The sequence below is a fragment of the Erinaceus europaeus genome, chromosome 15 (genome assembly GCF_950295315.1).
Source record: "Erinaceus europaeus chromosome 15, mEriEur2.1, whole genome shotgun sequence".
Lineage (NCBI taxonomy): Eukaryota > Metazoa > Chordata > Mammalia > Eulipotyphla > Erinaceidae > Erinaceus > Erinaceus europaeus.
In genome coordinates this window covers 78,279,038-78,305,976 of record NC_080176.1, presented here as the reverse complement: position 1 = coordinate 78,305,976, position 26,939 = coordinate 78,279,038, and the positions used below count along the sequence as shown (strand labels likewise).

Genomic DNA, 26,939 nt, shown 5'->3' with positions numbered 1-26,939 from the left:
TTAAAGCCTCACTCTAGGGGGTTGGATGGCAGTGCACCGGGTTAAGTGCACACAAAACACTGCTTCATCACTTGCAAAGCTTTCCCCCTGCAGGTGGGGACCGGAGGCTCGAACATGTGTGCTCAAGCAGGTGCGCCACCACCCGGCCCCAGGTCTGACTCCTTTTACTTGCTTCTCCACTGAACATGGGCATCGGCAGGTGTAGCCACACCTGCAGCCTGTTTCTGTCTTTCCCTAGTGGGGTAGAGCTTTGGAGAGGCGAGGCTGTCTGCCCAGAGTAGCAAGGATGGGATCATGGTAGCATCTGCAACTTGGCAGCAGTGGCCCCTTTTAGAAGAGGAAAAGGAGAGGGTTTGACAGTCACGGGTCGATGTAGGAGGCGAGGTCTTTAACAGCAGGTCACAAGTCAAGACTGGACTGAAAGGAAACAAGAGTCAGTAACATTAATAGTTGGACAGGGGGGACAGTGGGAAGGGAGCAAGGAAGGGAAGTAAGAAGGTAACGGGGAGACTGCTAGGCTTGACACTGGCGTCCACACTCCAGGCTGAAGCCCCAGTGCGCATGCGCCCGGTCTGACTTCCGCGAGGTCTCGGCGACTTGGCAACTCCAGGGCCACTTCTTCCGGTCTCGGGAAGCCCCGGGCTGGGACGAGATCTGGGAGGCGGCTACCGGGTGGCGCGCGTGATGATGACGAAACCGGAAGTTCTGAGGCCAGTGGCTGGACGGGAGCCCGGACGGGGTCTCCTGATTGCGGAAGTTCTGTAGGGAGGGTCGGGCGGGTGTAGGGGTGCTGTTTTGTTTGGGGACAGGTTGGGGAAGGGAGGCCACCGCTCGGGGTCTGAGAGCGCACAGCTCACGCACGTCCGGAACTACACCGGGTGCGACTCGTCGCCGCCGCCCTCGTCTCAGTCCCCTTCGTTCCTCCCCCGGGAGACGCCTAGGAGCTCCATCATGGCAGCCACTACATCCAACCTGCAGGTACCACTGCCCCCCTCCTGTCCACCCCCCACCCCGGGAAAGGGGGAAGGCCGGGGGCGGGCGAGCGGCCATTGGAGGAGGGCGGCGTCCCCTGCAGCCGCAGGTGGGAGGGTCCGGCTTCCCGCCCCGCTTCCGGGCTCACCAGAAGCTGTTGGGGTCTTTCTGACTGAAATTTGGCATCTCGCCCACCACCACCATCACCACCTTCCTTAACTAGAGTTGGAACCCAGCCGGGCCGTGCGCTGTAGCAGACCCACATAAGCGCCCGTCGGTGTCGCGGGAGGAACGTGATGTTTACAAAGTCCTGCCGGGGGCCGCTGCACGGTGGACGGTCCCAGCTGTCAGCATCTCAGCTTGGCAGGGTGGTCTCGGGACCTGAAGAACAAGGGAATTTGTTGAGCAGCACTGTCCTAGAGCTTTCAGGGTGTAGTATATACGATCGGGGAGTTTTGGTATTTACTTAAACCCCTGTGAGTCTCCATCGCCACCCCCCGCCCCTCTGTTTTGTTTAGTAAAGCTACTCCTAAGATTGTAGACTTTTTCCAGGAAGTGGAAATCATTGGAGGAAAAAAAAAATCGTGCAATAGTTATTCTCATTCCCCAAAATGGACCTGGGGTTTGGGGATGAGACAGCCTGGAGAACTTCTGAATCCACTAGAGGTCAGGTTAGTACGGATGAGTAGTGGGGAGGCACCTGTAGTGAATTCTTGTGTTGGTGTTGCCGTAATTCGTTCAGTGGGCATTTATTAAGTGTTTGCTACAGGCATCAGGGCTAAGGGGGGGCCTGTTTATCTCAAGGTAATTGGGCACCGACAGTCCACTGACAAGATGAAGTTTTCACAGAATAAAAAGCGAGAGAGATGTGGCATTTGCTTGAGTCTTGTATCTTGAAAATAGACCCTAGGGGGTCGGGTGGTAGCGCAGCAGGTTAAGCGCATGTGGCATGAAGCGCAAGGACCTGCGTTAAGGATCCCAGTTCAAGCCCCTGGCTCCTCGCCTGCAGGGGAGTCGCTTCACCTGCTTAGTGAAGCAGGTCTGCAGGTGTCTGTCTTTCTCTCCCCCTCTCTGTCTTCCCCTCCTCTCTCCATTTCTCTCTGTCCTATCCAACAACAACAACATCAGTAACAATCATAACCACAATAATAAAACAACAAGGACAACAAAAGGGCTGGGGGAGCCTCCAGGAGTAGTGGGTTCGTGGTGCAGGTACTGAGCCCTGGAGGCAAAAAAAGAAAATAGCCCCAAAAGATTATGGAAATGTATTTTGTTATCTTTCAAACAGTGTAGTTTCTACTCTGACTCACTTCTCAGAATAAGAATTAAGCCTTGATTGTTTGTCATCCAGCAAGATCACTTTAAATTGATAAGGAAGTCTTCGCTTAACATCGCTTTTTGTTGGGGACCCAGTCCGCAGCCTCACATATGCAGAGTGGAAGCATTCGCCATACCATTGGGCCGTCTTCTCGCGTCAGTGTCAGTCGCTCTTTGTCCATAGCCCCACTCAGAAAGAACCTCGCTGAATAGATGTGTTTAGAAAAATGTCTGATAGAAACATTATTCTTTTTATTAGCTACAGTAATGTTTTTCTTAAATGCCCATCTTATCATCATCCTTGTGGGCTTGTCAGTTGATTTTTTTTTTTTTATTCCATCAGTTTTCCATTTGTCAGGACTTTACGTGAAAGGGGCTGGAGGGTTAGTACAGTGGTCAGCTACAGGAATTCTACCCAGAATGCCTGGGTTCTATTCCTAACACCACTCATAGCAGAACTAAGCAGTACTCTGGTTTAAAAAGAAAGAAGGGTGGGGGGAGCAAGCCAAAATGACTTCGCATGTAATTTGGGCACTCTGTAATATAATTTTCATGTTTAGCCTTTGGTGTTTTTCTCTTGCCGTCTTGTTCTATAATCAGTTTTATCATGTTTGAATTGAACTGTTGGGTGTTCTTTGATGAATCAGCTAGAGAACGGCCTGGTAAAAGCATAATTGCTAGTGTTAAGGAGAGACTGAGTTATTATTTTTAAAGGTTTTTTTAAAAAAATATTTGCTTATTTATTCCCTTTTGTTGCCCTTGTTTTATTGTTGTAGTTATAATTGATGTCATTGTTGTTGGATAGGACAGAGAGAAATGGAGAGAGGAGGGGGAGACTGGGGGAGAGAAAGATAGACACCTGCAGATCTGCTTCACCACCTGTGAAGCGACTCCGGGGGCTCGAAACGGGATCCCTACGCCGGTCCTTGTGCTTTGCACCACCTGCACTTAACCTGCTGCGCTACCGCCCGACTCCCAGACTGAGTTATTTTTATTAGTGGTTGGTTTACAGGTTCATATGCTTTTCAAACATCTGGCCTATGAAATCTGCATGAGGGACATTTCAAATAGAAAATCACTTCCCTATCATATAAGGAGGAACTCCTGTAGATGTATGCTTTTGCTTTAGTAGAGGGACTCAGATAACTGAAAGTTAAAGTTGCAGAAGAATGAGAGAATGCTATAATTGAATTAGAGGATAGCGTGAGAAGGCAGAACAGAAGGGCATATCTAGCTCTTCAGGGGCAAATGTGAGTGCTGCACAAAGGAGGTGATGTGAACTTGATAAAGTAAAGGGTCTGACACCAAGTGTCTGCCTGGCGTTGGATGTGATCTCCTTTAGTCCCCAAAATAGTTCTTCACAGTATCATTCCTGCTTCAGAGGCTAAGAAACTGAACCGGAGTAAAGTTACTAGTAGCCCAAACACAGTCACATCAAAGGTAGTTTTGAACCCAGGCTTGTCTACCTACAAGTTGGTGGTGGGGGGGGGGGGGGTTTCCCCACTATAATTTTGCCACCTCAGAGAAAGTGTAATACATTCCAGATAGAAAATAATAATAGTAATAATACCTTGTGATAAATGTGATCAAACTGGGCAAGGATTGGGATAATTGTACATAATTCAGTTTACAGAGAGGTCGGTTTTTCTTGGTCTGAAATGTCTCTTGAGTGCCTAGGCTGCGCCACACATCGTGCCAAGTCTTAGTGAATCCTAAAAGTAATTTGCCATCATCACTTTTTTGTTTTGCCTCCAGGGTTATTGCTGGGGCTCGGTGCCTGCACCATAAATCCACTGCTCCTGGAGGCCTTTTATCCCCCCCCCTTGTTGCCCTCGTTGTCCCATCATTGTTGTGGTTATTATTATTGCTGCCATTGATTCATTGTTGTTGGATAGGACAGAGAAATGGAGACAGGAAGGGTAGAGAGGGGGAGAGAGAGATAGACACCTGCAGACCTGCTTCACCACCTGTGAAGTGACTCACCTGCAGGTGGGGAGCCGGGGGCTCGAACCGGGATCCTTGTGCTTCACACCATGTGTGCCCCCGTCAGGGTGTCTGCTTACCGGGGTATCTGCTGTTGCGAGGTTGGCCAAGAGGGGCCTTTGCACATAGCACCCTCTCTAGCTGGCATGCCCTCTCCCACTGACTTTACTTGGATTTGTCATGCTGACCGACAAAGCCCCACCAAAAGGGGGCCAGGGCAGGGGCAGGGAAGGCTAGGTCGGAGAGACCCGTGCAGTGGGTCACAGCTGCTGGAGGAAATGTTCAAGAAGGCAGGTGGGGGCGGCCTCCAGAGCATGAGAGGAAACGCACCCCTGGACAGAAGGGGACTGGGACATTTTCTCTCCTGAGCTAAGTACTTCTAAAGTTGTGACTTGGGAGGCAGACGGTAGCACAGCGGGCTAAGCCCAAGAACCGGCATAAAGATCCTGGTTCAAGCCCCCGGCTCCACATCTGGAGGGGAGTCGTTTCACAAGCGGTGAAGCAGGTCTTCAGGTGTCTGTCTTTCTCTCCCCTTCTCTGTCTCCCCTCCTCTCTCGATTTCTCTCTGTCCTATCTAAAACAACAACAGCAGCAACAACAATAATAATAATAACTACAACAATGATAAAACAACAAGGGCAACAAAAGGGGAAAAATGGCCTCCCGGTGTAGGTACCGAGCCCCAGCAATAATCCTGGAGGCAAAAATAAAATAAAATAAAGTTGCAACTTGCTCCAGCCACCAACCTAGATCCCTGTCCAAAGTGGAGCTGAGGGTGTAGTGGGAGAGAACTGGCAAGAGAAAGCAAGCTGCTGGCGGGGCGCTAGACAGAGCAGCAATGTGCTGTAAATCAGGTAAAATCGGGGCTCATCGATACTCAGCGTGAGTCACCAAAGACAGAGCACCTTGGGAGGGAATGAGCACAAAGAAATGGACTGCAGAAAGACAAATACCAGGTGCCTTCACTCAAAGAAATAGGCAGAGGAGCAGACAGAGCCGGACTAAAACATATCCTTGGGTTCTGACTGCAGAGCTGAGGCTAGTGGCGGGGAGGGGGCACCCCAGGAAAGAGGGGGTTCGGCCATCTGCTGGAGGGAGGCTGGCACTCTGGGTGGGTGTGGTGTGGGAACAGGTCTGTTGAGGTGAGCTGGGCTCCAGGTACACACGCAGTGCTGTGAACCTCTGTTACCTCTACTCATAAAAAAGCAGAGGGGTGAGCCTGAGCCCAGACCCCAAAACCCTCGACACGTGAGCATCATGAGCCAGGAGAAGGAGCAGTAAAGCAGCCCGGATGGGAGCTGTGGGAGGAGAACCCAAACCAGGGAAGTGGTGCCGGAGTGCTCGGTGCTTAAGATGGGAGCCACCGGTTTGTGGAATGTCTTTGTTTGCTGCTTGCTTGTTTTAATCTGAGGCTACACCGCAGCTGCTCTAGTCTCTGGGAGTAAAGCAGGGTCCAGATGGAGGCCCTATCCCCTCCCTTTATGGTCAGGTAGGGCTGGCAGACAGGCAGGTAAACATCACAAACACGGAGGTGGGTAGGTAGGAATCTGGAGAGGGGAGCCTTGAATGCAGGGGGTGGGGTAGCTTTGAGGCGAGGGGACAGAGGAACGCCTCTGAGGACTTGTGCTCTGCACCCTGACGAGAAAAGACACTACTCATCTGTCCATTCGGGGGAGAGCGGGGAGTACTGTCTGTCGTAGATGGCGCTCAGCCATGGACCACGTTGGTTTCTGGGCAGCGTCCTGTGCGCTGGGCCACCGTGCGCTTGCCTGGACAGTCTGAAGGCCTTCTGGTAACGCAGGTAGTTTTTGTGTGAACTTGTCTCCACTTCTCTGGCTGACTGCCCAGGAATGTGGGCACTGCTTCATAGTGTGGCATCATGTTGAGACTGATAAATGTAAAACGAGCAAACCCGTTCCCCAGAGTGGCGATACCAAGCTGCCCACGGTGTTTGAGGTCTCTGTATCCTTCCCGTGCTTAGTGTCGGCACTCTGTGAGCCACTCTGACGGCTGGGAAGTGCTAGCTGTCTGCGGTTTCACTGCGTTTTCCTGGCGGCGGGCAGTGGCCAACATCTCTGATGTGCACACAGTTGCCATCTCACGTCCCTTTTGTGTGTGATGTCTGTTTAAGTCTTGAGTCCATTTTCTGCTGAGACGCTTTTCTTGGCTGGGCAGGCGGTTGGCAGATATTTCTACCACTCTATAGCTGGTCTTCTCATCTTGATCACAGAATTTCTTACAGACCCAAAGCTTTTAGGTTGGGCAGGTCCAGAGGATCTACACACACACACACACACACACACACACACACACACACACACACACACACACACACACGCTAAAGGAAGCTTTGGTGTTGTGGTTTCATTCACTCTCTGTCTTTTTGCTTTCTCTTTTTATACCTTAAAAAAACAAAAACAAACAAACAAACAAAAACCTGTGGGAGCCAGGTAGTGGCGCACCTGGTTGAGGGTACATGTTACAGTGTGCAAGGACCCAGGTTCAAGCCCACTGGTCCCCACCTGCAGGGGGAAAGCTTTGCGAGAGGTGAAGCAGGACTGCAGGTGTCTCTCTTTCTCTCTCCCTCTCTATCTCCCTCTACCCTCTCGATTTCTGACCATCTCTACCTAATAAAGATAATAAAAATTTTTAAAAAAACACGAATCTACTATTGACTTGTTTGTTTATTTATTTTTCCCAAATGGTTTTGCACATATTTGTATGGATCTGTTTCTGGGGCTTTTTGTGTGTGTTTAAGACAGCAGTTTGTTGTTGTTGTTGTTAATTGGCGGGATTAATGGTTTGCCATCAACAATAAAATACAGTAACAAAAAGTAAAATACGGTAGTTTGTCCATGTATAACATTTCTCAGTTTTCCACGAAACAGTTCAGTCCCCTGTAGGTCCTCTGCCATCATGCTCCAGGGCTTGCTTCCCTGTCACCACCATCCCACCCCTCACCCCAGAGTCCTTCACTTTGGTGCAATATACTAAACCCAGTCCAAGTTCTGCTTTGTGTTTTCTTATTTTTCAACTTTTTAAAAAATTCATTATTGGTGATTTAATAATGATCGACAAGATTGTGGGATAAGAGGGGTACAAATTCATACAATTCCCACCACCAGGGTGCCATATCCTATTACTGGGACTGGTTTTAATACTGTGAAAGTAATCTGTTCATCGTGGACATTTAAAAAAAATAGAAAATGAAAATAAAGTCTTATTAAAGATAAGCTCTGTTAAATTTACTCCTTATCATTTTCCTATATTAAAAAAAAAAAACTTTCCATTACAAACGCTTCCCATGTTGTTGCAAATGTTTCTTGATATTGTCTAAATGATGCTACAATCTATTTTGTGACTTAAAAAATTATTCATTTATTTATTTGTTTGTTTGAGAGGAAGCGAGAGCTAGAGCCCCAAGCTAGCACATGTTTAGCCAGGGATCAAGCCCAGGACCTCATGCTTGAGGCTTTAACACTTGATCCACTACACCACCTCCTCAGCCTTTTGTTGATTACAAGAGGAAGTCAGAAAGAACCAGAACATAGCTCAGCTCAGGACCTGGGCTTGAACCTGTGGCCTCTGGAGCAGCCTCAGGTATGCAGATTGATAATATATCAGGCTAAGCTACCTCTCCAAACCCCAGTTTTTTAAGAGATCTCTTTACTCAAAACAAAAACAAACAAACAAAAATTTGGAACTATCGGAATACAAATTGTGACCTTTTTTCGTGTATTTGATACTTATTGCCATGTTGTTTCTAAAGGGGTTATGCCGCCTTCACACTTCCCTTTCGTCACTGCTTTTGATACAGCGGGACTGGATTCTTGAGCATTGCCGCGAATGCTTTTAACTCAGATGTTCAGATTGACCAGTTACTCTTTACTCACTTGAAGCTTGGCTTTGATTGCCGCGAATGCTTTTAACTCAGATGTTCAGATTGACCAGTTACTCTTTACTCACTTGAAGCTTGGCTTTGATAGAGTAGAAAACTGCGCGAGAACCTCAGTGACTGGTACTGATAAAGCAGCGCACACACGCAGCGTTGGTCCGAACAGCAGGTGTCATTTACAGCCGTATAAGCAGGTGTGATCAGGTGCAGTTGTGATTTAGGAGCTTTGTTTCAGGATTTCGAAATGGGAGTGTTTCCTGTGGATTTTTGCTGTGATTTTCATGGTGTGATTTATATCTTCCTTCAAACAGAAAGCAATAGATCTGGCGAGCAAAGCAGCCCAAGAGGACAAGGCCGGCAACTTGGAGGAAGCCCTACAGCTCTACCAGCACGCTGTGCAGTATTTCCTGCACGTTGTTAAATGTGAGACCACAGTGGTGCTTTACTTAAAACAGGACATGGGAAATGGCTCTGATTTGGTCATAGAAATCGACACTCACACATGTGCAAGAGCCCAAGTTCAAGCTCCCAGTCTCCACCTGCAGAGGGGAGGTTTCACAGGTGGTGGAGCTGCAGGTGTCTTGCTCTCTTGCTCTCCATCCTCCATTCCTCTCTGTCTTTGTCAGAAAAAGAAAGAAGGTGGACAAGCAGTGACACAGGGACCCCAGGTTCACACCTCCAGCCCCCCTATTCAGGGGGTGAAGCTTCACTCGTGGTGAAGCAGTGCTGCAGGTGTCTCTCTCTCTCTCTCTCTCCCTCGATCCTTCCCACTCCCCTCTCAATTCCTCTGTGTACTTATATATCAAATATAAGAAAAATGAAGAATTAGAATCTTTTAAAAGGGGCCGGGTGGTAGCTCAGCAAGTTAAGCACACATGGCGCGAAGCACAAGGACCAGCATAAGAGTCCCCGTTTGAGCCCCCAGCTCCCCACATGCAAGGAGGTCGCTTCACAGCGGTGAAGCTGGTCTGCAGGTGTCTTATCTTTATCTCTCCCCATGTCTTCCCCTCCCCTCTTGATTTCTCTCTGTCATATACAACAACAGTAACAACAACAGCAACAAAATGGAGAAAATGGTCTCCAGGAGCAGTGGATTCATGGTGAAGGCACTGAGCCCCAGTAATAATTGTGGAGGCAGGGAAAAAAAAAAAAACTTTTTAAAAAAATAAAGCCTGTGTAGATAGTAGCAGAAATGGTTAATATTGCTGGACTTCTGTTTGTCTTTTTGTTCACTTTGTATGAGCAAGCACCTTTCAGCTAGTGAGCTGTTGGGAAAGTCCCACATGCTTTTTCTATGTTTTTCTATGCAAACATGCCTCATGAATTTTCTGCCCACCCAGTATTTGCCCAAAGTATAAGAGAAACTGGGAAGCCCATAAGACAGTAAATGATTTCTTTGTTTATTATCTGACATTATTATAAAATACCCCAGTCAGGTTTCTCCGATCAGACCCCCTGTTGACTTCTAACATTATTACTACAAGCATCGATCGCCATCAGCTAGGTCTGGTCAGCCTTTTTGCTCCAAAATAGATATGGTCTATTTAAACAACATACCTCAGAGCTTCAGCCTTTCTGTAAGGAAACTAATGGCGAAACCTCTCTCTTCTCCCCCCAATAGATGAAGCACAGGGAGATAAAGCCAAGCAAAGTATCAGGGCAAAGTGCACAGAGTATCTTGATAGAGCAGAAAAGCTCAAGGAGTACCTGAAGAAGAAAGAGAAGAAGCCACAGAAGCCAGTGAAAGAAGGACAGCCAAGCCCAGCTGATGAGAATATGAGGTATGTAGCTCAGTGTGCATTTCAGTCTTGATTCTGTCATCTAAATTTTGATTTGTGAAATGAATTTCTCCTGGTTAAACCAGGGTTTGACCAGCTATAGTTAATGGGCCAAGTCTGGCACACTGCCTATGTTTATAAATAAAGGGTTTTTTTTTTTATGTTCCCTTTTTAAAAAATATTTATTATTATTCCCTTTTGTTGCCCTTGTTGTTTTATTGTTGTAGTTATGATTGATGTCATTGTTGTTGGATAGGACAGAGAGAAATGGAGAGAGGAGGAGAAGACAGAGAGGGGGAGAGGAAGATAGACACCTGCAGACCTGCTTCACCACCTGTGAAGCGACTCCCCTGCAGATGGAGAGCCTGGGGCTCGAACCGGGATCCTTATGCCAGTCCCTGCGCTTTGCACCACGTACGCTTAACCCGCTGCGCTACCTCCCGACTCCCATAAAGGGTTTTTTTTTTTTTTTTAGCAAATCACCTTACCCAGGCAATTACCTTCTCCTGGCAGTATCTTCTCTGGCTACTTCTTTAGTACTACTGCAGCAAAATTAAGTAGTTGAAATAGAGAATATATGACCCACAAAACCTAAAACATTGACTGTCTGCTACTTCATAGAAACACCTTACAAACCCAAGCCCAGGGCAAAGCTTCATAATCTGTCATCATTACTCAGTAGCATTAGGGGAGGGCATTTGTAAGAATAGTTTCCACTTGTGTATGGAAGTCTGAAGTTAGAGGAGTGACCTATGAATTAAGTCTCTGGCTATAAATGTTAACTCTCGCTAATAACCAGGTAGACAGAGAGAGAAGTGACTCCAGTAAACAATCCCATGGCTATCTTAGGGAAAGTGTTTCAGCGTCGATTTGCACTGGACTTGGTTTGTTCTGTAACAGTAAGGAAGCACCACTGGTCAAGGTGTAACCATCCAAAGCAGTTTGGGGGACGGTCTTCCTGGAAGGATGTTATGTCAGTCATAAAGAGCTTATTCGCCTTCCTGTGTGCGTGCCCAGCTCTGCTGAGCAGTGGCAACACTCTGCCCACACCCCATGGCCACGCTGTGTGTTGGTGCTTGAAGTGTTTCCATGTGACAGACTGCTAAGCGTGGGGTGAGGCGATCTGGCCCACCTGGGTTTAAAGATGGGGATCCTGGCTAGCTCTAAAGGATGTCGCACCCACAGTCAATGGGACGCAGAGCCATGGGCTCTTGGGAGACCCTCCACGGTTACCTGGAGCAGAGGAGTGCCTTGGAGGCAGTGCTTTTGGGGCCTAAGTCCAAAGGCTGTTTTGACAGTCACGAGGAATAGAAGAACGTGAGCTGGTTGACCATTTCAGTTAACCACTGAACCTACATGGGAGAGATTAAAGAAAAGTATGAACTCAAGGTTTTATATTCTCTGGTCAAGATATGTTTGGGAGGCCAGGGATTTTGTGCCAACCCCAAAGAAAGGTCTACCCTTCGCAGTTACAGCACTGACCTAACTAAAAGCAGACCCCAGTTTACCTCCAGATCTTGTAGATGAGTGAGCATCAGCACAGCTTAGCCTTGCCCAGGCCTCTCCTCAAAATTGGGACATTCCTTGGAAGCTAGGAACTCCAGTGTTAAACTACTGGGAAGAGTTGCCAAGAATCCTGCGAGCCGTGTTTTCCTCCCCGCGAGTTGAGACTTTTTGGCCTGCGAACCCTGCAGTGCTTTATTCCTGAGACTGCAGCCTGGTGGGGGTACTGGCCTGCCACACAGGCTCTTATGAACAGTAGATCATTCTGTGGTTCACATAAGCTGTAGAGAGCCTAGGAAGGGTGGGGTTCAGAAGGACAGCCTCCCTTGTGCAAGAAAGCATTGCCTCCGCGAGTCATTTTGCAGGCTCTGCCTCACCCATACCCCCACCATCCTAAGATAACCAAGGCCACGCTTGCCCAAGATTCTCACCCATCCCCTTTGTAATGTAGTGTAGTGTAGTGTAGTGTAGTGTATGTAGTGTATAAAACCAGGGCCTTGTGCATGGCTGATTTCACTGCCTCTAGGCCACTGTTTTCTCCCATTCAGATAGAGGAAGAGACACCACAGCACAGGAGCTTCCCCCAGTGCCATGCTGCTCCCATGTGGTGTGTGGGCTCAGGCATGGGTTGTACACATGACAAGGCATGTGCCTCAGCCTGTGAACTTTCTTTCTGGCCTTCTTACCTTTTTGAAATGTTACACATGCTTTTTCATCATTTTGAAAGTTAGCAGTGTACCATAGTCTAATCCCTGTAACTGAGTATGCATTAATTCTCACGGTTTCCTCTTCTAACAGCGTGGCTATGATTGTCCTTGTAGCTAACCCTTGAACTCAAATTTTTTGCCCCAGAATACATCTCTAGATGTGAGATTTGGGGGTTGAGCTCCCTTTCTCCCTTTCTCTGTGTCTTGGTTCATTTTCACCAGAAGCCCAGCCAGTCTATCTTGGCGTTACTCTCGATCGCACTCTGTCATTTCACAAACATCTCATAAAAACTGCAGCAAAGGCGCGAGGAATCACATCATTACAAGACTGGCCAGCTCCTCATGGGGCGCGAGCGCTTCCACACTACGATCATCATCTCTGGCATTATGCTATTCCACTGCAGAATACTGTGCCCCAGTATGGTTCCGTAGCCCCCATGTCCACTTGGTCGATTCCAAATTATATTCCTCCATGAGGATAATTTCTGGAACCATCCGTTCCACCCCGTTCCATGGCTGCCAGTTCTTAGTAACATCGCCCCGCCAGATATTCGTCGGGATGCGGCATCATCTAAGTTCATTTCCCACGTCTACGCTCGACCAGACCTGCCAATATACGCGGATATCTTCGCCCACCCTGTCCAACGCTTGACGTCTCGTCACCCAATCTGGTCCCCTACGCCTACACTGAACTTCTCTGTTCCAGTCTCTTGGAAACAGAGTTGGCAGTCAGCTGAGGGCAAGAACAAACACCTCATCACAGACCCCTGCGAGCGTCAACCCGGCTTTGACCTAGCACGTTATGATTGGGCCCTCCTCAGTCGCTATCAAACAGGCCATGGCCCGTGCGCCGCTATGCTCCATCGTTGGGGAGCCAGAGACGACCCGAACTGCCCCTGCGGCTCCAGACAGACTATGACCCACATAGTCAACGACTGCCACCTCTCCAGATTCAAAGGAGGTCTCGAAACTTTACATCAGGCTCAACCTGACGCTGTTGACTGGCTACGGAAGAAGGGCAAACGCTAGAAGAAGAAAACCAGAAGCTCCATTCGTCCTTTCGGACCCCAGACTAAGGTTACGGCTCTTTGAGCTGAAGTCGTTCATGTTCCGTGGCACTTTCTGTCATTGTCGTGATTTCTTATTCTGATAAGGAGCTTGCCTGGTCTTTGTGTTTTCACTTTTGTTTTCAGCTCTTCTGCATCTGGAGGTGAGGGACATGCACACACAACTGTGTCCTGGGAGTTTGCAGCTACTTCCTGACTTCACCCTGGCCCTTCTGCCCCTTTCTCATTCATCGTTGCATATTACTGAGTGAAATGCTGCCTAGTGTATACTTACTGTATTCTTGCAAGTAATGAAATAAGCATGACTCTTAATCTGAATATCTTATTTAGCCACTTAAATTTGAGATATTTCCAGCTAATCTCACCTTAATTTTTGACTTCTTCGGATAGTAGTAGGTAATCATGTGAATATATAAAATTCTTTTTCTTAGGAATGACAGTGATGGAGAAGGAGAATCTGATGATCCTGAAAAAAAGAAACTACAGAATCAACTTCAAGGTTATTTTAGTTTTTATTTATAAATTTGTTCTTATTTGAAAAAAAAATTGAATTATATTCCGCCTGCATTTAATTGAGGCCTGAGAACTGGCTTGGGGTCCCTGAGGTCACAGGCTGACTTTGTTTGCTTAGATAGTCTTCATAGGACTTGAGCCATAGGGTCACTGATGGCTGGGACTTTCCATGTTGGAATAGAATTTTAGTTGTAGATCTGCCTCTAAGAACCTGTCAGTCAACTTACCTTTCCTTTTGTCTTACGTGTCCCTTCTAAGAAGAGGGAGAGTTAGTAAGATGGGGTTACGGTGTCCTGACCCTTCAGGGAGCGAGGGAGTCAGGTCTCCGGTGGCACCCCTGGCCGTCACTGCAGCTGCTCACCGACAGCCTGTTCTCATTGCCTGTCTGCTCTTCTGCATCTGCTTTTTCCTCCCGTCTGTGTCGTCATTTGCATTTATCTTTTCATACTCTTTGTTTTTCTATTCTGAAATTATAAAAACCCTATCCCTAACCCACGGTGAGGAGGACATAGATGTTGGCTACAGTCAAATCCAGATTCCACTCCAGGATCTGCTTCTGCATTTGTACTATAAGAGTCCATTTTCTCTCCATTCCCTCACCTATCCTTCCTTTTCCCTTCTTACCTCTACCTATTAATTTTGTCTATCTTCAATTAATATTGTGGAGTGAATTCTCTTTCTGTGATTAAGGAGAGCAACAGATCACTGTTTCTTTTGGCCAAGATTAAAAGAGTAGCTCAGGACCCATTATTGAGCAAGTGCTCGCCATAATACAGGGTCCATATATTCAAACAAACCACTTTGGTGCTTTTTCAAACACTCATTTTTATTTAATCACTGCATCCTTCCACTAACCTGCTTGAGTAGTTTGTACTTTGGGCAGGTACCATTATTTTTACTTCAGAAACGAGGAAGCAGACAGCAGGATTAAGTGAGTTAGCCTGGGTATCAAACCCCACCCCCCGCCCCAGGTTTCTCACTCCCACTGACTCCTGTCTCAGCACTGACTCCTCGTCACACAGTTGCAAAGTTTTAAGACAGCCTTTCCCAGCCAACCCATAATGTATTTCTGGAACATCATCATTTCACACTGTCTTATAAATTGGATGGAATCATCTTCCTGGCTTCAAAGATGATGTAATGTTTTCTAGGTGCCATTGTTATAGAGCGACCAAATGTGAAGTGGAGTGATGTCGCCGGTCTGGAAGGAGCCAAAGAAGCACTTAAAGAAGCCGTGATATTGCCTATTAAATTTCCTCACCTTTTTACGGGTGAGGTGACTTCAGTCTTTTTGTGTGTGTGTGTGAGGGGGGGGGGACGGTAGGGGGAGTTGATGCTGCTTTTTTAAAAATACATAGTCTCTAAGATTCATAAAGCATTGTGCATGCTTGTCACCATATCATGAATTCTTACCATATGTAAGTTCTGTGTGAAGAAGGTGATTTATATTTCAAAGCAGGCTAGAATGTCAGCCTCGAGCAGAAGGTGCGGCACCAACGCGAATGGGGCTGTGTGCTCTCTACCTCGGAGTGTGCACCTGTGTTAAGGATGGAGAGCTGTGTATTTGACATGGAAGGATGCCCGTGTGTATTGTAAAAATCAAAAAGCAAGTGTGGGGGCCCGATAGTGGCACACCTTGTTAGGCGCACACATTACTGTGTGCAAGGGTGCAGTTCAGGCCCCCAATCCTAACTGCACAGTGGATGCTTCATGAGTGGTGAGGCAGGGCTGCAGATCTCTCTCTCTCTCTCTCTCTCTCTCTCTCTCTTTCTCCCTATCTGCCCTTCCCTTCTCTATTTCTCTCTGTTCTAGCAAATAAAATAAAGGGGAAAAAAAGAAAATAAAAGTGGCCATTGAGAGTGTTGTGTTGGTCATGCCAGCACTGAGCCTCAGCCGGTCCTGGTGACAATAAAAATAAATAAATAAATTAAATAAAAAGCAAGTATGTATAGTATTGTGGCTGGGGACGTGGTTCAGTGAGAAGGGACAGGTCATGTGTGCATGAACCCTCAGGTTTTGTCTCCTGCACTGTATATGCTGGGGAGGTCATTTATCATAAAAACTGTGTGTGTGTGGGGGGGGGGTTGCTTCCAAGTTAACTCAGCTTCCACACACCCAGGAATATAAGTCCTGAGATTCCTGAGAAGGCAGAAAATCTACTAAGTATGTTGTAGCTTTGATGCTTATTGACGGAATGCATAAACTAACTTCCTTGTTAGAAGGATACGATTGTATCTGTGGAAGCACACTTCTGACAGTGGTCTCTACAAAAAACAAAGAGCCTGGTAGATTGCTCATTCCATTCAAGTGTACATCTTACAATATGAGGGGCTCTGGGTTCAAGCCCAAGCGACACAGCCAACACCAAGACAACTCCATAGTTGGTAGAGCAATACTTCGGTGTCTCTGCACAAGGCCCCTGGTTTGTTCCCAGCACCACATTAAAAAGATAAGATAAACAAAGTTAATTAAAGACCTCACACTTTATTATTATTCTAATTTGATTAATAGCTTTTGAGTCAAAAACCTCTTCATAGACTTCTTCATGGATAATGTCACTAGTAAGTGAAATGAACAGCTTTGTGGTTCTCATGTAATATTTCTAATGTAAATCTTAGGTAAGAGAACGCCTTGGAGGGGAATCCTGTTATTTGGGCCACCTGGGACAGGAAAGTCCTATTTAGCCAAAGCTGTAGCAACAGAAGCGAACAACTCAACATTTTTTTCAATATCTTCCTCTGACCTTGTTTCTAAGTGGCTAGGAGAAAGTGAAAAGTAAGTATTAAGTAGTTTTTTTTAAGTTGTTCTTTGCCTAGTAGAAACCACATCAATCTACAAAGGATCAAATTTCTCCTGTCATTAGTAGATACTCAGAGAAGTGAAATTATAGTTACCGTTTCTCTGTCAAATCAGCCCCTAGTTTGGAAAAGGGAAAAAACAGAATAAGTGTGTAGTTGGTGAAGTAGGAAGTGAGTCATCCAATAGTAGTGTCCTTATCTTCAGGGTCAAAACATGATTGACGTTTCCAATATATAGAGTTACTACTATTGACTTGGTTTTTTTTTCTCCTCTTTCCACTAAGTCATGTGTCATTAGCCTTTTTATTTTTTGAAACTAAAAGATTTCTTTTATTTTTAGGTTAGTTAAGAATTTATTCCAACTAGCAAGAGAGAACAAACCTTCCATTATCTTCATTGATGAAATTGATTCTCTGTGTGGTTCAAGGAGCGAAAATGAAAGTGAAGCCGCTCGTAGGATTAAGACGGAATTCCTAGTTCAGATGCAAGGTAATTGTTTCGATTTCTATCTTCTAGCCACTCTTTTTTTTTTTAATATTTATTTATTTATTCCCTTTTCTTACCCTTGTTGTCTAGTCACTCTTTTTTTTTAATTTATTTATTTAAAAAAGGAGACATTAACAAAACTGTAGGATAGGAGGGGTACAACTCCACACAATTCCTACCACCTGATCTCCATATCCCATCCCCTCCAATGATAGCTTTCCCATTCTCTATCCCTCTGGGAGCATGGACCCAAGGTCACTGTGGGTTGCAGAGTCTAGCCACTCTTACAACAGTAATGGAAATCATCCAAACAGAATTCCTTCAGTCTGACCAAGATTTTGAGATACTTCATTCTGATTTTCTTTTTTTTTTTTTTAATTTTCTTTATTTACTTATTGGATAGAGATAGCCAGAAATAGAGAGGGAAAGAGACAGAGAGACACCTGCAGCCCTGCTTCACCACTTGCAAAGCTTTCCCCCTGCAGGTGGGGGCTGGAGGCTCGAACCCAGGTCCTTGAGCATTGTAACATGTGCTCTCAACCAGGTGCACCACCACCTGGCCCCTCTGATTTATTTCTTACTTGCACACATAATTCTGACCCAGTGTTTATCTTTATACTGTAGGAATTTCTGAAAGAAGTAGTAAAGAGATTCAAGTATTCACTTAAAGACTATCAGGGAAGAAATACATAGGCTTAAATAGTTCAAGGAATATTTTTTTCGAGGTTCCTTAACAGAATTTGTAGCTCTTCCTGCCAGTAGCTCTCTCAGAAGCAAAATGAATGTCCTAAAATCAGCCAGACTTGCTATAAGTGTGTCAGACATCAGCCCACAGTGCCACAATACAGGAAGGACAAGGAGTCATTGTATACCCAGGGGAAGCAGTGCATGTCAGAAAGCAGAGCAACTGTGCTGGGCAGACCAAACTGACTCTTCAGAAAAAGGCTAACACTGCCAAGAAGATTGTGCTGAGACTTGAACGTATTGGGCCCAACTGCAGGTCAGGGGAGAATGCTGGAGGGGACAAGGGCCTAATGATCTACTTCTAAACTTCATCTTTTGATTGTTAAAGGTTCATCTTGAGGTTATGTGTTTACTTATTTTTTCTGAAAAAGAGACCAGAGCATTTATTTTTTCTGTGGGGTGCAATGCTGAGTACTGAACTTGAGTCTCCATACATTGCATTCTGTCCACTGAGACATCCCCTCAGACATTCTGTCTACCTTTAACATTATGTTTAAACAAAAAAAAAAGGGGGGGGCTAGGCAGTGGCACACCTGGTTAAGCACACACATAGCATGCAAGCCCCTGGTCCCCACCTGCAGAGGGGGTGCTTTACGAGTGATGAAGCAGGGCTGCAGGTATCTCTCTGTCTCCCTCCACCCTCTCAATCTCTGTCTTTACCCAGTAATAAGTAAATAAAAAAATTTTTTTTGATTGTCCATAACCTTGGAGAGATTTACTTCTTGAGAATATTTGCATCATGTCTCAGTGAAGGGGTATTTGACTGAATATAGGTTTTTCAAAGATTCAAGGTGAATCTGTAACTTTGAAGCTCTGCACGCTTAACATACAAGGATGTTTAAGAAACACCAGAATGACAGATAATTTAAAATCTCCCTGTTTTGTGCAGGGGTTGGTGTGGACAATGATGGAATTTTGGTTCTGGGAGCCACAAATATACCCTGGGTTCTGGACTCTGCCATTAGGCGAAGGTATGCTACTAAAGGCAATGTCTTTCTTTCTAACTACAAACCTAAGACTGAACAATTCCCTTTTGTCTAGTGAGAAGGCATTCTGATAACTCGTAGAATTTTTTTCATGTGCCCTAACACTGGACCCCTGCCCAGCCTGGGGGAAAGAGAAGCAGGTGTTTGCTATGTTAAAGTGGTTAGATTTTTATACACTTTTTGGTGGTGCAGGGGATAGAACCTCTGGCTTGAGAGTCCCTTTGCATAGCCATTATGCTATCTACCTTTGCCCTTATATCCAAATTCTTAATGTTGGAAAATGTGTTTCTGACTAAGCTGAGTAGACCCATATTTTAGTCATATGCAGTTTGCTATTGCTATAAAAAGTCATGCAATTTTAACAGAATGACAGTTATACAAGTTAATGTATGTATTGTAACCAAATGTTATTTTTCATCAAAAAATATGTCTTCAATTTCAAAATTTCATATGAAGCTGGAGCCAAGGAGAGGACACAGTCTCATCTATTTCCTCTGCTTCCAAAGTTCCTACTCCATTTGCTTATTAACTTAATGGTAAAGATTAGCCCTTTGTCATTTGATTGTTTTTTTAGACTGACCCGCTACAGCTGACTTTTTCAGATAGAGAGAGAGACATAGGGAGTGAGTGAAGTCTACCACAGCACTGAAGTTTTATAAGTGCAGTGGCCGCCAGGCTCGAACCTGGCTGGTGTGCATGACAGAGCTGACACCTTCCTTCCTAGGTGAGCTGTGTTACCAGCCCTGTCTCCCACTTGGAATCCACTCACAGCTTGGTTTGCTAGTGTGCTAGATTCCATCCAACACCGAAAAACAGGAAGCGTGTTGGCTGTTTTGGAAAAATAGCCGAATTTTGAACCTGTTTCTAGAAATAATAGAAACTTGAAAGTCTTTGTCCCTCATCATCTCTTCCTTGTCTCCAAAAACCAAAGTTCTCAGAAGGCACAGCAGAAGGCACAGCAGCTGACTCACCCAGTGGAGCAAACATATTACCACACAGGGACCCCAGCTTGAGTCCTGGGCCACAGCTTGGGAGTTCCTCCAGGCAGGGGACTTCACTAATGGTCAGACAGTGCTATGGTGTCTCTCCTCTCAGTCTCTCATTCTCTCTCTCTCTCTTTCTCTTTACTATATTTATTTATTGGACAGAGACAGAAACAGAGGGAAGGGGATTATAGAGAAGGAGAGAGAGACCTGCAACATTGCTTTACCACTTGCAAAGCTTTCCGCCTATAGGTGGGGACCAGGGGCTCGAACCTTGGTCCTTGCACATTGTAGCATATGCACTCAACCTGTGCGCCACCACCCGGTCCCTCAGTCTCTCATTCTTTATCTGGGAGGATAAGATGGCTTCCTGGAATGGTGGAGTCGCCATGTCCTAGTGGTAACTGTTGTAGCCAGAAAAAGGGGACAGAATTGTTTTTGCTAAGACATAGTGGTCATTGATGACACCGCACAATTACTTGTCTTTGGTCTGTCCATTCTACATTAGTGTGTGTGCTTTTTGTTCATGTGTAAAATGTAGATTTTGTGTCACACATATTTATCCTGAGCAGTTTCCCTGTTTTGGATTTAAGGAATGTTTTTTCCTATTTCCCATTATGGCTCCTCATTAATCTCTTGATTCAGGACTTCAGAAAGTAAATCTATAGGAAATTAATCCTAGCCCTAGGGAATGAATTTTAGATGTGTAACACCATAACCAGAGTAAACTCAAAAGTCATCAGTGAAAAATTCAACCAGTTCAAACTGCTTGCCTCTGTATTTTAGCTTTATATGCTGTTAGTGTCTTCTGGAAAATTCCCTTCATTTAACTCAGATGTATGTTTAATGCTATCACATGTGGACCTACTTAGACTTAATTTTATCTAAATGAGAACATCCAAGTCCCAGTGTTCCTTCTTGAAAACCTTCTAATTTTCCACCAAAATGAAATAATTGTAGTAATGGTCTTGGTGTAATCTTTCTTTCACTTTAAGATTTGAGAAACGAATTTATATCCCTTTGCCCGAGGCCCATGCCCGAGCAGCCATGTTCAAACTGCACCTAGGGACCACTCAGAACAGTCTAACGGAAGCAGACTTTCGAGACCTGGGGAAGAAAACAGATGGCTATTCGGGAGCCGACATAAGTGTCATTGTCCGGGATGCACTCATGCAGCCTGTCAGAAAAGTGCAGTCAGCTACTCACTTCAAAAAGGTAAGAAGAGGGAGTTGGGCGGTAGCTCAGTGGGTTAAGCGCACGTGGCGCAAAGCACAAGAACCGGCACAAGATTCCCGGTTGCAGCTGCTGGGCTCCCTACCTGCATGGGAGTCGCTTCACAGGCAGTGAAGCAGGTCTGCAGGCGTCTATCTTTCTCTCCCCCTCTGTCTTCCCCTCCTCTCTCCATTTCTCTCTGTCCTATCCAACGACGACATCAATAACAACAACAATAATAACTACAACAACAATGAAAAACAACAAGGGAAAATAAATAAATTTAGAAAAAAAAAATTTTTTTAAAAGTAAGGAGAGGGAGTTGGGTGGTAGTGCAATGGGTTAAGTGCAGATGGCACAAAGCACAAGGACCCCGGTTCCGAGCCCCCGGCTCCCCACCTGCAGGGGAGTGGCTTCACAGGCGGTAAAGCAGTTCTGCAAGTGTCTATCTTTCTCTCCCTATCTTCCCCATCTCTCTCTATTTCTCTCTGTCCTAACAACCATGACAGCAATAACAATAATAACTACAACAATAAAACAAGGGCAACAAAAGGGAATAAATAAATTAAAAAAAAAAAAGGTAAGAAGTCCTCCATTCGCTGGTGCATAGCTCGAGATAGTGATCGGCTTTGTCTTCAGAGAATTGTAGAACGTTTCCCATTTCCTACGATAGATAACTGGACTTACATGGGACTTGTTTCCGCTTTAGTGATAATGAGTTCTACTAAAGTTTATTAATAGTCCTAAAGTCTTTTTAAAATTCTCTATACAAGGAATTTTGAAATATGCTTAGAAAGAAGTGTAAGTATATAGTTACTCCAGTGTAACTATATATTATATTCACGCTGAGCGCGTGCATACACACTAACAAAATTTAAAAGAGCAGTAGCTACTGTCACTATGTTCAAATGCTTGTCTGCAGCACATGCTGCTGCTATAATCAGCCTGTGTGGTCCTGACAGAAAGTGGACAAGAGACACACGTACAGCCTGTTGATGGTTCATCTGAGACCTGGCAGTCATAGCTTGTTAGCATGATGAACCTGGGGCCTGATGATAAAAATGAGCCTTAAGGGTCATATTGTCATCTGGCCCAGGAGATTGTTACAGGCAAGCACTAAGTGTGCCCCGAGCCTAGAGCTTCACACACACACACCTAGAGAGGGACAGCTGCGCTTTTTCTCTAAGAAAGGTGCACTTTAGAATCCGAAATCTCCATGATTCTGTTCCCCTGCCTCTCCCTACCCTGTTGTGTCTGCGTGAGCAGGGTGAGCATGTGCAAGTGAGGTAGAGTTCTGTAATAATGGTGGTGAGAAGCGGGGGCTTGAACCTGGGTGCTTGTGCATGCTTAACTAGGTGCGCCACTGTCTGGTCCTAGAAGTAAACATTTTGGGAGTCGGGAGGTAGGACAATGGGTTAAGCGCAGGTGGCACAAAGCGCAGGGACCGGCATAAGGATTCCGGTTCGAGCCCCCGCCTCCCCACCTGCAGGGGAGTCACTTCACAAGTGGTGAAGCAGGTCTGCAGGTATCTGTCTTTCTCTCCCTCTCTCTGCCTTTCCCTCCTCTCTCCATTCCTCTCTGTCCTAGCCAACGACGACAGCTATAATAACTACAACAATAACTACAACAATAAAAACAAATAACAAGGGCAACAGCAAAAAAAAGGAAAATAAATAAATAGAAAGAAGTAAACATTTTAACAGGACAAAAGAGCAGTGCATCTTCAAATTTCCGTTAATGGCCGAGAGCTTAGTATGTTTTTAATTTGTTCAAATAAGTATTTGAGATTACTGTTTTGTTTTCCAGGCTCAAGGGCCATCACGAGCTGATCCTAACAACATAGTTGATGATCTGCTGACACCCTGTTCTCCAGGGGACCCGGGTGCCATTGAAATGACCTGGATGGACGTTCCTGGGGATAAGCTTCTGGAGCCGGTTGTTTGCATGGTTGGACATTTTCTTTAATTTTAAGAAAATATTTTAAATGTTACACTTTGTAATTCATCAAAGATAAAATTTTTCACTTACGTAAGATTAACTAGAAAATATTAGAATGAGTGGCTGGGTGGTAGCACACCTGGTTGAGCTCACAGTACAGTACACAGGGTCCCAGGTCGAGCCCCTGCTCCACACCTGCAGGGGGAAAGCTTTGCTCGTGGTGAAGCAGGGCTGCAGGTGTCTCTCTATCTCTCTCCCTCTCTGTCACCCTCTTTCCTCTTGATTTCTGGCTGTCTCTATTCAATAAATGAAGATAATTTTTTTTAATTAAAAAAAGAAAATGTTAGAATCATCAGGCATGTTTACTAATAATCCTACTCACCTAGGAAGTTGTAGAGAACAGTTGAAGATAAAAAATAATTGTCTTTTAGCATTTCCTTGGGTGTTTTGGGGAAGATTTAGTGTTAAGTGAAATAACAGGTCTAATATCGGGGTAACATCACTATAATGCCAACATACTACATAAATTACAGTGAATAATAAACTGAAAATGAGGCTTGGTTAGAATATTTTCCTGAATCTCAGACTTTATCTGGACACTCCACTGCACGTGCCACCGCTTTCCTAATGGGACTTTTCTGCTTCTCTCCTCAAAACTTCATAGAATTCAGTGTAGTGCTCTAAGACAAGTCTGAAACAAAATGGGTACATTTATGTAGCTCATTTGAAGAGTTTAATTGGGCTTTATGAGAACTAAGAATTCGTAAATCTGTTTCGTAAGTCATGTTGTTCTTACAGAACTTGCTGTGTTTGAAAAGGTACATTTGCTCTCGTTTTCCTATTGATACACTGTCTTTTAAATTTCTGCTTCGGGAGTTGGGCGGTAGCACAGCGGGTTAAGCGCACGTGGCGCAAAGCGCAAGGACCGGCATAAGGATCCCGGTTCAAGCCCCGGAATCCCCACCTGTGGGTCACTTCACAAGCGGTGAAGCAGTTCTGCGGGTGTCTGTCTTTCTCTCCCCCTCTCTGTCTTCTCCTCCTCTCTCCATTTCTCTCTGTCCTATCCAACAACAACGGCAACAACAACAATAAAACAACAAGAGCAATAAAAGGGAATAAATAAATAAAATATATAAAAAATGGGAAAAAAAATGTCTGCTTCTGTTATTGACTTCTCAAAAGAATTCTGTCAGAATTAACAGTAACTTCCAGAGAAGCTTCTACATGCTGTGCAGTCATAGCTGTGTAGACACATGTAGGTAGGCATGCGTGTGGACACGTTAGCACACATACACACGTGTAGGTGTATTTATGTGTTAATGGCCATGGTGGTTTTTGAGAAATTACTCAGAATGCCTGTTTTGTTTTAATCCTTGACTTACTATATTTTCAACTTTTGATCCTGTTAAGCATGTCCCATGCTATTTTACCAGCGACCTGGTTTCAAAATTTAAATTTTTAAAGGAATCCCTTGTTAACATCTTAATTCAGGCTGATAGCTAAGCGTTCTCACTAGCTAATTTTGATTAAATGGTATTCTGCTTCACATAAATATTAACTATTGAGAGGCCGGCCAGTAGCACACCTAGTGAAGCGCACATGCTGCTATGTTCAAGTCCCTGTCCCCCACCTCCAGGGGGAAGACTTCACAGATGGTAAAGCAGGTCTGCGGGTATCTTCCTTTCTCTCTTCCTCTCTTAGATTCACCTCCTCCATCAATCTCTCTGTGTCCTATCAAATACAAAAAATCCAATTTTAAATATATGTGTTAACTTGACAATATTCATATTGAATTGCAGTTGGGAGACTTGCTCTCTTGTTTGAGAGCAACAGATAAAACCAGAAAAGAGGCTGAGGGTGTGTTTCTGAGGGTCTTACTTATCAGATGAAGAGGACTGTTTGCACTGCAGAGGATACTGGGAAGCCATTGGAGGTTGTTGTCTGGGCAAGACAAGCAGTTGACAGTTTCTGTGCAGAGAAACAGGATTGACGCTGTGCCCTAGAAGTAAAGGAGAGTTTGCGTTCACTTAGGGCACCTGACACATCTTCAGATTTCCCTTGGGGGAAGTAACAGCGCTGAGAGCACATAATGTTCCATCTGCTCAAAGCCTTTACTGATACTCTCCGCCTTCCCCCTTCTTCTTCTTCCAACAGTCGGATATGTTACGCTCACTCTCCAGCACAAAGCCCACAGTCAATGAGCACGACTTGTTGAAATTAAAGAAGTTTACAGAAGATTTTGGCCAAGAAGGCTAAACCAAAGACAAAGAAGAAGACATTTACTCTGTGTGTTCTCTCCTTTGTAGGTATTTTTACCTTTCTCAAATGGGATTCAGATGACTTGCAGTAAAACTCTTTCTACAGTGGGGAGTATAGATCTCCCTTCTGCATTCCTCCAAGTTGGATGTGTACTTTGCTCCATTACCTATTAAGTACTCTTGTTAACCTAAATGACAAAAATGATAATAATGGGTAGTTATAAGGAAATGAGTGATTTGTGAATAACAACAACAGAAACAGTAAAAAGAGGATTAAAATTGATTGAGCTACAAATATTTCAAATGGTGGTCTTTGCAAATAGCTTTTCTGTCTTTACTAAATGGAACAGAACTTATTTCACATTTTGAAAAATATTTTTAAACATCATTATTATCAGTGTTTCACTTTATTCAAAATAAAAATTAAAGAATCTTTGCTCTCAGGGATGGGCAGTAAAATAGCAAAGAGCACTGTGATTGGACTGAAAGATAGTGGGTTTTGTTCTAGCCAACGCTCTTAGTGAGTTTTAATAAGTTGCCGTTTTTCTCCGTGTAGATTTAAATAATTTCTTTAAAAGCAGCAGGCTTTTATATTTAACTTAATAATACCTTTCACTGTGCAATTTCGAGAGAAAGACTTTCAAAATTAAGCATTGTCCTCCTCTTGAAGAAGAATATTGTCTATTTCAGTATCTTTTTGTAGCAAGATTGACCAAAACAGATGGTAAATAAATATGTACTTTTTAAATAACTTTGTCTTGAAATACTGTAAGGGGAACCTTTGCTAAAAGGAATGGCCTTCCTTTGGATTGTGGGAAATTTCGTGTGTGTGTGTGTACACACATACACACACACACACACACACACACATATAAATATATATAATTTTTTAAATATAGGATAGCAGGAATCTTGCCTTTTATCTTTTTAAGTTCAGGGAATCATTTTCCCTGGCCACATTCATATATTTCATTGATGCAATGTTTCATCAAGCTTAGAATTGAGCTGATGTCTCATTAAAGTAATAAAATAAAAACTTGATCTTATGCTATTTTCATGTCTTCAATGAAATACTCTGAGGTCCTGTGTTATCTATCCACTTTAGCACCAACACTAAGTTGTGCCTTGTACATCTGCATTGGCTCCATGTGCCGAACTTTGAGTTAGCCAGTGAGGTAGATTCCTTAAATCACTGTTAAGTCCTACCTCGCAAATGCTGTAGAGTATGTTGCATCTTAAAATATGTTTGCAGTTTACATGTTATGCTACACGGTCACCTTTGGGTTCTCTGGACAGATTTTTGTTATTGCTGCTGTTAAATGCTCATCGGAAGTCTGAAATGTGCCGTTCTATGAGCAGTAAATGAGTCTGATCTACTCTTGTCTATGTGCTGTGTATGTTTTATCTGGAGATCTGTAGAGGAGAAAATTATCTAAGCTGATTAAATGTGCAGAGATCATTAAAAATGAGTATAGACATGAAATTCTGTTTCTCATCAACTCATGTGTGAGGGTTGGGAATTAGCAAACTACCACTGAGTTCTTTGTCAGTATCTTATAAGATAATTTATGTACTTTACCAGCCTTAGCTACTAATTATGTCATCAAAAGAATAACACAGTATATAGAATTTCAAATTCGGGAGTCGGGCTGTAGCACAGTGGGTTAAGCCCACATGGCGCAAAGCACAAGGACCGGCGTAAGGATCCGGGTTCGAGCCCCCGGCTCCACACCTGCCAGGGAGTCGCTTCACAGGTGGTGAAGCAGGTCTGCAGGTGTCTGTCTTTCTCTCCCCCTCTG

The 26,939-nt window shown here is 44.7% G+C and overlaps 1 protein-coding gene and 1 long non-coding RNA gene across 3 annotated transcripts; one reads left to right on the top strand and one right to left on the bottom strand.

The window, feature by feature from the left end:
* Positions 1 to 699: 699 nt before the first annotated feature.
* Positions 700 to 26,623, top strand: VPS4B (vacuolar protein sorting 4 homolog B). Of its 2 annotated transcripts, XM_007523940.3 has the most exons (11): positions 700 to 978; positions 8,479 to 8,590; positions 9,789 to 9,948; positions 13,654 to 13,721; positions 14,887 to 15,006; positions 16,354 to 16,510; positions 16,874 to 17,022; positions 18,653 to 18,734; positions 20,728 to 20,947; positions 22,751 to 22,891; positions 25,037 to 26,623. In XM_007523940.3, exons 1-11 carry the CDS (start codon positions 952 to 954, stop codon positions 25,136 to 25,138), a joined length of 1,338 nt encoding a protein of 445 aa, XP_007524002.1. In that variant the 5' UTR covers positions 700 to 951; the 3' UTR covers positions 25,139 to 26,623. The 2 variants fall into 2 exon arrangements, with proteins under 2 accessions (XP_007524002.1, XP_060029971.1); XM_060173988.1 differs by lacking the exons at positions 16,874 to 17,022; positions 18,653 to 18,734.
* LOC132533181 (uncharacterized) lies at positions 23,440 to 25,326 on the bottom strand. Its single transcript, XR_009545099.1, has 3 exons — positions 25,199 to 25,326; positions 24,761 to 24,881; positions 23,440 to 23,573 (listed from the first exon to the last, which is right to left on the bottom strand). It is a non-coding gene; the product is annotated as an uncharacterized LOC132533181 (long non-coding RNA).
* Positions 26,624 to 26,939: the final 316 nt, after the last annotated feature.